This window comes from Montipora capricornis, chromosome 14 (genome assembly GCF_036669925.1).
Source record: "Montipora capricornis isolate CH-2021 chromosome 14, ASM3666992v2, whole genome shotgun sequence".
NCBI classification, from domain to species: Eukaryota; Metazoa; Cnidaria; class Anthozoa; order Scleractinia; family Acroporidae; genus Montipora; species Montipora capricornis.
The window spans coordinates 50,130,634-50,144,473 of record NC_090896.1 but is presented as its reverse complement, the minus strand read 5'-3'; the positions used below and the strand labels follow the sequence as shown (position 1 = coordinate 50,144,473).

The 13,840-nt window shown below is 40.0% G+C and overlaps 2 protein-coding genes and 1 long non-coding RNA gene across 3 annotated transcripts in view; 1 reads left to right on the top strand and 2 right to left on the bottom strand.

The window, feature by feature from the left end:
- The window catches only part of LOC138033057 (uncharacterized), a 6,596-nt gene extending 5,735 nt beyond the window's left edge, over positions 1–861 (bottom strand). Inside the window, exon 1 of the mRNA XM_068880802.1 lies at positions 768–861. Coding sequence (XP_068736903.1) covers positions 768–789 — 22 coding nt within the window. The 5' untranslated portion in view covers positions 790–861. The remainder of the gene's footprint in view (positions 1–767) is intronic.
- A 106-nt stretch (positions 862–967) lies between these two features.
- LOC138033059 (uncharacterized) lies at positions 968–9,262 on the top strand. The gene is made up of 4 exons (XR_011128559.1): positions 968–1,143; positions 1,503–1,539; positions 6,732–6,767; positions 7,153–9,262. It is a non-coding gene; the product is annotated as an uncharacterized lncRNA (long non-coding RNA).
- On the bottom strand, positions 1,596–5,982 carry LOC138033058 (uncharacterized). The gene is made up of 2 exons (XM_068880803.1): positions 5,570–5,982; positions 1,596–4,738 (listed from the first exon to the last, which is right to left on the bottom strand). Exons 1-2 carry the CDS (start codon positions 5,831–5,833, stop codon positions 3,971–3,973), a joined length of 1,032 nt encoding a protein of 343 aa, XP_068736904.1. The 5' UTR covers positions 5,834–5,982; the 3' UTR covers positions 1,596–3,970.
- Positions 9,263–13,840: the final 4,578 nt, after the last annotated feature.

The window sequence follows — 13,840 nt, the reverse complement described above, 5'->3', positions numbered from 1 at the left end:
CTTTTGAAAGAGTCTATCCGTCTTAAATTAAGTTGATTGGAACTCTCTGGTTATGGAATATTATAATCTGATGTGTTCAAGTGCGTACACAAATTGAAAATTTGGTAAGCGAAACAAATTTTGTCATGCAAACGGGTAATTGTTTCTTGCGCTTTCCTCACGAATTTCGTATTACACTCGGGCCCCGTTATTTCCAACTTAAACCCATTCACTTTCGATTTGCCCTTGTTTTCTCAGAAATTTGCTATCCGCTATTTCGTATTCCCGCTATAATTCGGGGCCAGAAAAAAAATATGACTGAGGTAATGTGAATGTTTCGTGAGTGAGTGAGTGTTGTTGACCTTTGTTGCCCTTGGCCTAAAATCAACCCCGTTTCAGTGATACAGATAAGACCTCGGTTGTTCAAAAGGTGGATAACGCTATCCACCGGATAAATAGTGCAATTGGTATCGCCAATAGTTATCCACTCGATAGTGATTTATCCGGTGGATAGCGCCATCCATCGTTTGAACAACTAGGGCCAGATCATGTCAAAACACATTTAAGACACGGGTTTGGTTTTCATTAGGTTCCAGTTCTCCACTCTGCTCGCTTGTATTGTTGTAAGGCCTGACAAGTAAACCTTACACTGTAATGGTGTCCGTAAATCGTGCCTCATGTGTTATTGAAAACATATCCTGTTCACAATGCAACGGATAATCATCCTAGTTTTACGAAAACAAAACTACTTTTTCTATGATACTTGAACAAAGGAAATGACGGCTGACCTGAATGCAAAAATCCTTCCATTTTAACCGCAATTCAACGGATATAAATTATTGTCCCGACTGATACATGTAGCCCAAATTCACAGCATTCGCCATTCTTTCGACTTTGTTGTTAAACAATATGGCGGTTGCTAGGATTTTGATCACGTGAGTTGCACCAACCCTCTTTCAGATAACAGTCTGGGAACCACTCCGTCTTCCGCCATCTTGGAAACACGAAATTTTTGACTTAAAATTATTTCACTTGAAGTTAAGGTTGGTCTAAAACTTTAACGAAAACAAACTCGGGATTCTTTTTCGCCGTTTCTTGTGTGAACAAAACGCAGGCACGGAGAGGTATTTTCGCTTTCAAGCTAAACAAGGGTGGATTTCAAAGGTAACTCGGTCGAATGCGGTGGGATTCTACCCGGTTCCCCCCGAAACCATTTTCGTTGATTTGTGTGATTCCTCCCAGTCACCTGTTAAGTTGTTTTGGTACTTGCCTAGGGACCCTTACTTTCTAGAATGTTGCATTGACCATTTTGAGTATTTTGCAGGTCGTGATTTTTTATTTTTCCACGATTTGGCTGGTTTTTTCATTGCACCTGTTGATAAATAATGAACTTTATTTTGTGTCAACTGTATAAAAGTTTGGACTATAGACGAAAAAGAGGAGTGATCTGCTCGCTTCTCTGCACTATTTAAGCCATTTGTTGTTGGCAATCATTTCAACCTTCGTTATCTGTTTGATTTCAGAGGATGAACAGTGGAGCACATTGCAAGATTCACTTTGGTAACCCCTTTTCAGTTCAGCATTGTTTTGCTTGTTATTACTTGAGTTGGTTAGTTGCACAAACAATTTACTGACTGCCTCGGAAACGTAATAATCATAGCAATGATGATAAACAGAATGAGAGCTCATTACTCCAGTTGAGACTTGCAAAATCCCATTGCAGCTCTGAATTTCTTGCCTTAACAATAATCTATGGTCCATTACAACTTTACATAAATATTCTGTGTGAGTTAAATAAAAGATTGACTTGATTGATTTAGAGTGTGGCTTAAAAAATTGCACTTACTTAAGTAGCCTTAGCCTTGCCTTTCCTTTCTGTTCCTTTTTTTCTGGGCAAGTCCTCTTCAAGGTTAGATCTGAAAGCCCTTTTTTCCTAGGTGTCATTTAATCTTTCCTGCCCTGAACACAATGGCCACTTCTTGTATTGTCAAAAGCCTTCCCTTATTCAAGTAAATTAGAACAAGACAACAAGTAGGGCAAAACAGTTTATTTCTTTCCTTCAACTTGCTTAAGGTAGGCATGTTTTTCTGTATCGGTGTAAACACATTGTAGCACTATCCCAATAATAATTGATACCAAATCAGTTTTGCCTTTTTCAAAGGAGATCTCAGTTTGGTTTCTGTAAAACTTAACAAAGCACAGCAAGACTGTCGCACGGCCCTGCCTAACCCATCCCATCACGGGACAAAAACATACAATTATGCTTTCTTCAGCTACCTGAAAGCATCTGTGAGGCCAATATTATTAATTGTTATTTAAAAACCTTCATGTTTATCTGTAAAATTATACGAGTGACAAGACCATCCTCCAGTCAAAACACAACCTGAACAATTCAATGGCTGGCAAAATAGCTACACTCTGCTTAGCTAGGAGCTGGATGACATTCCAGTAACTGGGAGTTAAACTCGCTTCAAATGCAATAATTCATTGGGCTTTTTCGTTCCGAAGTGGGGACTGTTCTTCAAAAACCTAGCTGAAATGTACATCATCTGCAACAATTCATTTCACAGCAAGGCAAAATTGGATTTATACTTTTCAAGTGCCGTAGATACCTAAATATCCTGAGCTTAGTTCCAAACCATCACTTGAAATTCACCATTCAGAATAAAACCCAGTGGAGGCTTCAATCCTGTGTCCTAGTTCGTCAATGGTCTTTCTGCTCGTAAAGACTGGTTGCATTTCATGATTGACTTTTTGATTTCTGTGTATATTATTAATTGCTACTCATGTTCATTTCTTGTTTTGTTTAAAATGTTCAACAAAATTGATTCTTATCAGAATAAAACTGCCTATGCAAAACATAGATGGCCTGCAAAAAGGATTCTGTATCAAAATGCATTTAAGAATATTGTTCTCAATGTGTCATTTTCACCTTTGCCTGCATGCATCTCTCAATGCACCCGTGAAATCTAGCGGAGCAGTCATCCGATTACCCGTGAGGGATGGAAAAATATGATTGCTTTTCAAGGAGAAATCTATGTGGCATGAAGACTAATAATGGAGTGCGAGAGGAAAAAAAATCAGTCTCTTGAGTTAAAAGTTCAGTACTAAAAGCTCGTACCAGTTAAGAAAACTGGTTGTCCTTTTGAGAGTGCTCAAAGCAAGCTGCAATGACTTCAGTTAGAATTGTGTACCTAAATATCCTGAGCTTAGTTGCAAACCATCACTTCAAATTCACCATTCAGAATATAACTGCAGGTAAACCAGAAAGGTGACTTGACCTTCGGATGACTTCACGCCATTGTCATAAATTAACTTGAATGGCAAGTATATACATGCAGAAATTTAAGTGTGAAATGGTATTCATAAATTGAAACATGGGAATTGATGCATTGCAATGAAAGTACAGAGAAATCAAAGAGACTTTTGTGCGAATGAAGTTTGCTTTCGTGTTACTTGCGGACGTATCTTTCTGTAGCTGATATAACTTGTATTGCACAAATCTCATGTAAATTCGTACACAACACTGTTGGTTAACTAACCAGTGCAGGCTTCAATCCTGTGTCCTAGTTTGTCAATGGTCTTTCTACTCGTAAAGATTGGTTGCAAATCATGATTGACTTTTTGATTTCTGCGAATATATACTTGCTACTCATGTTCACTTCTTGTTTTGTTTAAAATGTTCAACAAAATTGATTTTTATCAGAATAAAACTGCCTATGCAAAACATACATGGCCTGCAAAAAGGATTCTGTAACAAAATGCATTTAAGAATATTGTTCTCAATGTGTCATTTTCACCTTTGCCTGCATGCATCTCTCAATGCACCCGTGAAATCTAGCAGAGCAATCATCCGATTACCCGTGAGGGATGGAAAAATATGATTGCTTTTCAAGGAGAAATCTATGTGGCATGAAGACTAATAAAGGAGTCTTTGAGAAAAAAAATCAGTCTCTTGAGTTAAAAGTTCAGAACTAAAAGCTCGTACCAGTTAAGAAGACTGGTTGTCCTCTTGCGAGTGCTCAAAACAACCTGCAAAGACTTCAGTTAGAATTCTGTTCTCTTCTACCAGTTCTTCAGACTGAAGATACGATCTCCAGAGGTTCTCTCTGTCTGGAATGCAAAATTCCCGTATGAAGACCAGTGCTGCAAGTTGACTATTGTGGTTTCCATGATATCCAATCGCAGAGGCAATCTTAGAAAGATTATTGTAAACAATCGCCCAACCTCTTTCGAGTTGTAGCTGTTTCAGGCGGGGACAAAGCATGATTAAGAAGCCAATGTTTGACAGGTATCGCACTTTAGTCAGGGAACAGCTGAGAAGGTCACCAAATGCTTCAACCAGAGGTTTCCTTCGATCCTCTGGAAGTTCACCAGAATTGAAAAGTTTTGCCAGACAAGGGGCGAGCTGGAAAAATGCAGAAAGGCGTTCATTTCGCTTGGTGCCGAGTCCTGCCAAAAGCGTCTTGTCCAATTGATTCATCATAATGCAGGGATTGCAATCTGGATTTTCACACCGTGAACTGACGGCATATATTTCACTACCTTCCATGTCGCTGATACAATAGGGACACCGTTCATCAGCCACGTCGCCTTGTGACCCACTGCCCATCGGCTCGGCAAGGCACGTACAATCTGCCTTGGATTTTTCCCACACTTTGCTCAGGCCAGCACAGACTACTGTGTTCCGCAGACGTATGTTAATCGGCTGTTCCTGTCCTTGCTCGGCAGATGTTGCTTCTTCTGTCTCTTGTTGAGTCTGCAAGGAATCAATTTCATTTTTGTCAGTCATCCAACCGATAGAATTGTGCCTCTTGCACATGGAAATATTTCTTGTTATTATCAAGTCAGTACACCGCAATAGGCACTAGCTCAATTGCAAGACTGGGGAGTAAAATGAAAGAAGTCTTTTTCCAAGTTGGTGTCACTTCAGTGAATAATACAACAAACAGTTTCCTTGTGTATGTCACTTATTTATACTTAATAACAACCAGATTACGTTGCTCTACAGCAACAGAAGCAAGTGCGCTTTCTGAGGCTTAAAGAGATCTCTTTGAAGTGATAATATCTAGATTTAACCAAACAATAATAACTACTACTTTGAAGCTTCTGGTGAATACATATAACTACATACATTTTGGTTGATAACACAGGTCAGTTACTGGCAGCATAAAGCTGGTGTGCACCTGGGATGAGTGTAACTTTAAATTATTTACAAATTAGACAATATAGAAGCCCTAGCATAAATTTCAATACAGATAATAATAAATCAATTCTTACAAAAATATTACAAATTAGCCTCATCTTATTATAAACAATAATAAAGAAGTGTTGTCAATAATAATGTAGAAAGGAACAAAGTTTGTTGTTAAATCTTTGATGATCCTTTACGCCCTTAACTGGTCGAGGCAGGGAATTCCAGGCTATTGCAGACCAATGTCTTCAATTTAAGTTTTTTTGTTTTTGAAAATAACCAAGTACAGTTAATTTCTACTTTGACAAAAACCTCAAGAGTACTGCACTAAAACATTGCACACTGCTTTCCAGAAAATTGCAATCTTTGCTTGTTTTCTTTTTCTAAGAAACTTACCTCAAGTGGGTGTGGACAAGGCCGGTTTTCTCGTAGGAATTGTGCAAGGCGTTGAAGGCTGTCCTTTTTAGGTACCCTCCTCTGCTCAATACCTTCCACTCGGAGTAGAAGCTCTCTTGGGTCTGGTGGGGCAGGTGCAGTGGGCTCGTCTGGCAATGTTTCCTCTGGCACAGTGTGACTGGGTCCTGCTTCACCTTCTGAAGCGGCTGAAGCGGTCAACCTTGCTGTCCGACGTGGCGTGCCCTGTTTCCTTCTGCGCACCATGCCAGACGTGCCACTCGGGCGTTGATCTTTGCTTATGGTAGTCGTTGCACCCACAACTCGGCTTTCCACAGTGGTTCTGGTGGTAATGAAACGGCCCACCAAGCATTGGACTTGCCTCTGCACTGCAGTATCTCTTCTGCTGCTGGTGGGCTGAGGTAAGCCTTGACACTCTGCTCTGGGATCCCAACTGATTTTTAGCTGTGAGGAGTCGTCTGAATCGCTCGAAGACTCTTCCCCTGGGGTGTCTATGTAGGGTTGTTCAGTCGAAAGAACTTCATTCCAGTAATTGTGACTGGTGGTGCGAAGGGCCTTGATTCTGTCTTGACTCAAAGGTGTTACTGTTAAGAAATCCATGCCGTACCTAACCATGAGTTCCAATAAGCGTGCTGGCTTGTCGTGTTTCCCTGCGTATTTGATCGCACTAGTCCTTGCCAACATAAGTTCTGCGGTCGTGAGTCCAAGTCCCTTTACCATACTGCGTGATATGAATCCTGCGATGTCCCCTGCAAAAGTTGGTGAGGTATTAATCATTGAGCTAAATTTGCCTTACAATGATTTAAAATTAACTATTTGTTTAAACTATCCCTGCCTACATAATTATCAAGATAGTAGTTGTTGCAATATTTCTCCAGTCTCCTGACACTCTGAAAATTTCTTGTATGATTTATTCTTGACATGCGTAGATTTTCTCAAAGCAGGAGTAAACCAGGGTTTTTCCCCTTACAATGTTGTTTAACAGGGATATGTTTGTCAATAATAGCAGAAATCTCTTCATAGAAAGAGCAAAATGTAAGTGAGGGATCTTGATTTGGTGAGAAGTGACAGTTTGTCATCATCAGTAGCCTAAAATTCACTTATTGAGTCCTGTGGATTATATCTTCTATTTTCTCTTTCACAGAATTGGGGGAGAGTTGACAATCATCATTTATCACAGGTACGAAACGTAGGCAAATGATCTGTCATATCACGAATTATGTTACCAATGATTGTGAAACACTCCAATGAGTTGAAAAAAATGTTATCAAATTAGTGTTTCAGAGTGTTGTGTAATTATTAAGAGGTTGCAAGATCTGATGCTGAAAACAATGAACTGACACAGTAATTTCAGAAATCCTCAGTTTGTTGGTGATTTTCAAATTTGAGATGGTCATGGTTAAAGTTGCCTAATATTGCATGATACTTAGTTCCTCGAACAGTCTTTGAGAAAGTAGAGTTCAATAAAGAATCAAAAACAAATTGTTTTAATTGCCATTGGCACACCATTTGAAAAGATTTTATTAATTTAATTAATGAACACATTTCCGTCTTCTTACCAGTAGAAAGACTTCTGATGGCCTGATTCGATATTTTGGCAGCCACTGTCAGATTACCAGGTAAAATCCCTGCATGTGAAGCAGTTATCAGTCGCCTTGGGTAACCGTGGGTGAATTGGACGGCAAGATCGCTCCAAGAAGGTGCCCTAATGAACATGACGTTTCCAAACATGTCGAGTTTTAAATCGGCCAGGTGGGCATCAAACGCTACATTTCCTGTGGTCATTATGTCAGTCAGGGGTGTTCCAATATTGTTGAACATGGCGGTCTTGGACAAACTTCGCCTAGCTTCGTGGCTTCTATCTCCTTCTGGTGCCTGTATCCTCGTCCTCCTCCTCTCAGCCTCCTGGATAAAACGCTGACAGTATTCCTGACACTCTTCCAGTGTTTCAAAATTCTCTGCATTGCTGTCATCTTGGAAGAGGCCGTGAGGCAGTTTTAATGTGTCGTAGAGGAAGAGATCAAAATTGAACTCCATGGGTGACAAATGTGAGATTGCTAGCCCTAGTGGAAAGTATGGCTCTTCGGGATGAACCTGCGCCTCTCCGCGTCTGCTACGCAGTCTTGATGCTATGCTTGATAGCACATCGCCTGCAGAGCTGGCAGCAATGGAATCTTCTGCCTGTCGCATGACGCTGTCTGCGGCGAGATGCTCCCCGACAGTGTCGTGGCTTCTTTGTGATGTATCATCAATGAATGACCTTTATGGAGACAATATTATCTGCCTCTGTCAGTGAGTGCTGATTGCTTAAAGTTAAATAAAAGGGTGACTAGTATCTAACCTAAGGGTTTAAACGTAATCCAGGAATGATTTGCCTTTGATCTTATGTTTAAATTAATTTGTTGGAGAAACAGTCAAGTTCTTGAAAGGACCTGCTTGACTTCTCAGCATGAAGCAGTTTGGATTCCAAGATTTTATTCCTTGATAATATTGCAGATAATCTTGTCTCCATAAAGGTCATTCCTTCCTAACCCTAACCCTAACCCAGTCTATGAAAAATTAGGCTCTCAGACAAACTTAAATAATGATTGCCTTTGATTAATCTTATGTTTAAAGTACTTTGTTGGAGAAACAGTCAAGTTCTTGAAAGGGCTTGCTTGACTTCTCAGCATGAAGCAATTTGGATTCCGATCAAAGATTTTATTCCTTGTTTCAACCAATTGAAGAAAAATGTTTGAAACATAGGCCCCTCTGCATGCTCAAGGCTATTTTCTCCAACACAAAGTACAGCCATTCTTAAGTGATGCAAATCTACATGACTGTGTTGGTCGTATGGAGCAATCAATGCACTGTTTATGTAAATTAAAGAATGAAGCTGTGATTAAAAAACATATATTCCCTCCACGTTTTCTGATCACGGCACTTAATTAAACCCATTCACTCCAAAAAAGCAATTGACATGTATATGCTTTTTTCCTTTCTCCTTGCATTGACAAGTACACAGGAGTTGAGAAAATTTCAATTTATCACTTGAGGGTTTTTGCTTAAACACATTGGCAAATTCTCAACACTGGCAATAAGAGCATTGTATAGCAGCCGGCGAGGAGAATTCACTCTTAGATATTGGGAGTGAAAGGGTTAATTAATCAATAGCTTGCTCTTAAACTGCAGTCAACTCAACTGTGATTGCAAGTGCAATTAGCCTTCAGTCAAGACCACTGCAGCTGATATCTATAATAATTGACTTCTACACTGAGATAACATCAAGCCGTCATCTAAGCAGGAATTTAAAGGTTGTTTGGGGTAATCAGACACACTAGTCTATGAAAAATCAGGCTCTCAGACAATTTAAATAATGATTGCCTTTGATTAATCTTATGTTTAAAGTACTTTGTTGAAGAAACAGTCAAGTTCTTGAAAGGGCTTGCTTGACTTCTCAGCATGAAGCAGTTTGGATTCCGATCAAAGATTTTATTCCTTGTTTCAACCAATTGAAGAAAAATGTTTGAAACATAGGCCCCTCTGCATGCTCAAGGCTATTTTCTCCAACACAAAGTACAGCCATTCTTAAGTGATGCAAATCTACATGACTGTGTTGGTCGTATGGAGCAATCAATGCACTGTTTATGTAAATTAAAGAATGAAGCTGTGATTAAAAAACATATATTCCCTCCACGTTTTCTGATCACGGCACTTAATTAAACCCATTCACTCCAAAAAAGCAATTGACATGTATATGCTTTTTTTCCTTTCTCCTTGCATTGACAAGTACACAGGAGTTGAGAAAATTTCAATTTATCACTTGAGGGTTTTTGCTTAAACACATTGGCAAATTCTCAACACTGGCAATAAGAGCATTGTATAGCAGCCGGCGAGGAGAATTCACTCTTAGATATTGGGAGTGAAAGGGTTAATTAATCAATAGCTTGCTCTTAAACTGCAGTCAACTCAACTGTGATTGCAAGTGCAATTAGCCTTCAGTCAAGACCACTGCAGCTGATACCTATAATAATTGACTTCTACACTGAGATAACATCAAGCCGTCATCTAAGCAGGAATTTAAAGGTTGGTTGGGGTAATCAGACACACTAGTCTATGAAAAATCAGCCTCTCAGACAAACTTAAATAATGATTGCCTTTGATTAATCTTATGTTTAAAGTACTTTGTTGGAGAAACAGTCAAGTTCTTGAAAGGGCTTGCTTGACTTCTCAGCATGAAGCAGTTTGGATTCCGATCAAAGATTTTATTCCTTGTTTCAACCAATTGAAGAGAAATGTTTGAAACATAGGCCCCTCTGCATGCTCAAGGCTATTTTCTCCAACACAAAGTACAGCCATTCTTAAATGATGCAAATCTACATGACTGTGTTCCTCATAATTATGGAGGAAGCAATGCACTGTTTATGTAAATTACAGAATAAGGCTGTGATTAAAAAATATGCATTCCCTCCACGTTTTCTGATCACGGCACTTAATTAAACGCGTTCACTCCCAAAAAGCAATTGACATGTATATGTTTTTTTTTTCTTTCTCCTTGCATTGACAAGTACAGAAGAGTTGGAAAAATTTCAATTTATCACTTGAGGGTTTTTGCTTAAACACATTGGCAAATTCTCGACACTGGCAATAAGAGCATTGTATGGCAGCCGGTGAGGAGAATTCACTCTTAGATATTGGGAGTGAAAGGGTTAATTAATCAATAGGTTGCTCTTAAATTGTGAGTGGCAAACTCAAACAACAAGTCAATGAATGCATACTCGTCTCCGCTCCCATCCTCTTCTGGATCATCTGATGTTCCTTGTGGCTGTGAGGGTTCCCCTGGAGATGTTTCTTCCCTGCAAAAGGCCGAATAGTACGGGTGAAATTTTGAGATCAAATGGTCCTCCTGATCTCTGCGCGCATTTTTCTCAGGCAAGCGACGTTATAAATAAGTCAACCATGAGTTTAAAAATGTGTACCTGGCCTCGGTGTCCAGAAATTCGCTTTCTATTCGGCGACGCTTAGATGGTTTGCTCCCTCCTCTTCCCTTTCCTCTTTTGTGGGACGGCATGGCCTAATTGAAACTAACAGTATCACGGTCGGTGTGAGAATGGATCACCTTTTACGAGTGAGAGGTTAAATTGGCGGCGTCGGTGCTTTTTAGGTGCGGTTCGTCTTTTGGCAGAAATTCATGTTGGGTCAAAAAACAGCCGGCTAATTTCTTTTAACCATGCGAGGGTAATTTTAATCGTCTCGCGCTTAGCAAGCGGGCGCCTCAATTTACAGCGCTTCTAATGGTTATGGACCGCAATGGCAAGTCGCGAACAACACTCTTGTTTTCCGTTTCATCGTTTTATTTGTTCGTCTACAGAAAAAAGGCGTTTAAAGACTGAAAAACTCTTCTCTTGGCTTCTCCATTTTGGCTAACTGACTTCCGGTGCGGCTCAATGTTTACGTCTGCTGCCTTTAATTGAATTAGGCGCCTTTTGTTCCCATCGCGAAATTGTTCATAGGAACAATGGAGAGATGATTGACAGGTTAATTGCCGCAAATAACCGGAAGACAAACGTGGTGTCGGGGAAGAGCGTTTTGTCTACGCCGAAGAGGAGCACGTTTTTCTGCTCCGAATTGCTAGTACAGGGCAAGGAAAAAGGTTTGCGTGCGTGCGGGCCATTCGTAGATCGTGGAGAAACCTTTCCATCCAAAATCCTCTCCTATTTGCCAGACTGGGACGAATGCAAATATGCGCGCTTTACTTTTAGGCCGTGAAGCCGCATACTTGACACGTCCATCACACGGTGCGCGGCAAGAGCTCAAAAGAAAATTTCCATCGTTACTTTCCTCGCCGACAATGGTGGCTTGTAGTTGCTGAATTGCATTGCGCAGTTACAATAAATATGGAATTTAACTGCAAGCGTGCGAGAATATCAGTCTTCCCTTATATGTACCTCCAAACTCAAAATTGCTACGCATAACTTCGACTAGATCCCGTTCACAGAGTCCTGGAGTGGTATCATATGTTTGGAGAAATCTTCGGTCCGCAAAGAGAACACGTCCCTTATTAACCGTTAGGAAAGGCTTCTCTCTCACAGATAAGACAACTTCTTTATACACGCTATTTCCACTCAGCTAAATTAGATCTGAACTATCAACTAACAACCTAACTACAGTTACGAAAGAATAAATTTTAAAACAATGAAAAGGTGTAGTCTTCGGGTTCCGTGTTTAAATTACGCTATAAAAGCATCTGAAAAAAAAAGACTCTGGCGTCTCAATTTTTTGTCTTAACGTCGTTTAAGCAAGTAGCTGGGCGTAGCTGAAGAGTTAACCCGGATTCCACAACTGTGCTCCACTATAGAAAGGGCTTCTTTCCAAATAATCAGCCCGGTTGTGGAGGCACCAATTGGTTTCAGTCAGCCATTTTGGTGCGGTTTATGACTATGCGGGAAAACTGAGCAGATCTTAACAAGTGTTATGGAACTCCAAATAGAAAATTGAGGGCAACCACGCATTTTTCAGAGATAATTGATCAACCACCGTTGAAAAAAAAAAAAGGTGGTTAAAATGCTAAGCAATGCATGGCCTTCCATCTCCAAATTGAAGCTTAATTGTCTGAAAAATACATGGTTGCGCCCAATTTTCTTTTCGGATCGCAAGAGCACTTGCTGCTAAGGACTGCTTAAACGGCTGAACAAAGGCTGATATAGGCTTGGGTTTATTGGTGGTGATTAGTACATCCAAGAGGAAGTCTGTGACGACAAGAGCTTAAATCTCCAAGTGCTAAATAACGCGTGACAACAGAAACACTCTTGGTGGTTACAATTGACAGAAATTTAAGTTAAACATTTGATAACCGTGTGGATGGTTCAAGTAAAAAGCTAGCTCAAAGCGGGATTGGTGCACTTGAGAGTATCACAAACCTGAGGAAACCCCCCCCCCATCCTTCTATAACTCCGTGGATAGAGCACAGTTTGTGGTTCCCGTTCGTCTGAAGACATTCATAACATATCTAAGTTGCAGTAGAGAGTCACATAACTTTTGGGTTTTTGTGATAGTGATCTTACGGACGGTGCGTACTAATTCAAAGGTATTTTTGCGCGGTTTACTGAATATGCGGGAAAAGCAGATCTTAACAGAAAGAAAATTGGGGGTAACCACACCTTTTTCGAAGTTGATTAATCAACAATATTTGTAAAAAAAAAGAGCTTTCAAATACAAAGCAATGTACGGCGTTATTTTGCAAATTGAAGCTTTCTTATCTCCGAACAAATGCGTGGTTTTCTTTTTGGATACCAAGAGCACTTGTCAAGTTCTGCTTTCTCCGCCTAGTTTTGAACGGCGCAAAAAAATATCGCTGTATTAATAAGCACCACCCATAGGAAATCCGAGTATTTCGAGTTGCGCAGAACATATGCGCAATATCATCGACGGGTTTAGTTGTGCTTGGCTTGTTAGCTCAGTGCCGAGGGAAGCCAAGTGGCTTATGAACAAAGCCGTCGTAAAATAATACCAATATGGTATTAAAGAAACGAACATCTAGATATGTCAAGTTAAGCTATGATGCTCGCAGTTTTTGGACGCGATATTTAGCAATTGCATACGGACATCGGAAAAATTCCAAGACTTCAACGGGATTGGAACCCGTGGCCTCGCGACACCGCTGCGACGCTCAAACCAACTTGAGCTATGAACCCACTGACGTTGGGTGAGAACTGCGGATATGAAATCAAGTTAAGCTGGGATCCTCGCAGTTATGAACGCAATTTCTTAACTTGATTTTATATCCGCAGTTCTAGATATGATCCATTTCATGAATCATTTCATCGTTGACCTAGATATCTTATTTTGCATTTATTCAAAAAGGGAAAAAAAGAAAGACAGGACCAGAACAAACAAGAGAAAAGAAACAATTATGAACAAATATGTAGCTCCGCTTGTAGAGATTGTGATTAACTAACTGATGGTATCTTCCCAGTCTTACTAAACAAACCAAAATTTTCGCTCTTTTGTATGTCCAGACTTGACGAGTTGAAGAATTTTGGACCTTGGAACCGAATTGAGAAGTGTCGAATTTGAGTTCGACAAGGAAATATGTAAAGACAATTTGGATTTTTTTTGTGTTGTATTAGTGGATCTGACTAGTAAGAGAGAGAGAAAACATCTCTTGATCGAAGAAAAAGTGGGAAGTAAACCTCTCTCCAAAAGATACATTAATTTACCTATCTGGCCTCGGTTGTTCAAAAGCTAGTGGATAACGCTATCCGAGAAAGAAAA

What these genes read in the sequence shown, in the direction of transcription:
- LOC138033058 (XM_068880803.1), bottom strand. Translation starts at nt 5,833, where the DNA reads ATGGTGCGCAGAAGGAAACAGGGCACGCCACGTCGGACAGCAAGGTTG. An exon ending in CTTGTCCACACCCACTTGAG is followed by an intron (nt 4,739 to 5,569) that starts GTAAGTTTCTTA and finishes GATTCCTTGCAG; the next exon opens with ACTCAACAAGAGACAGAAGA.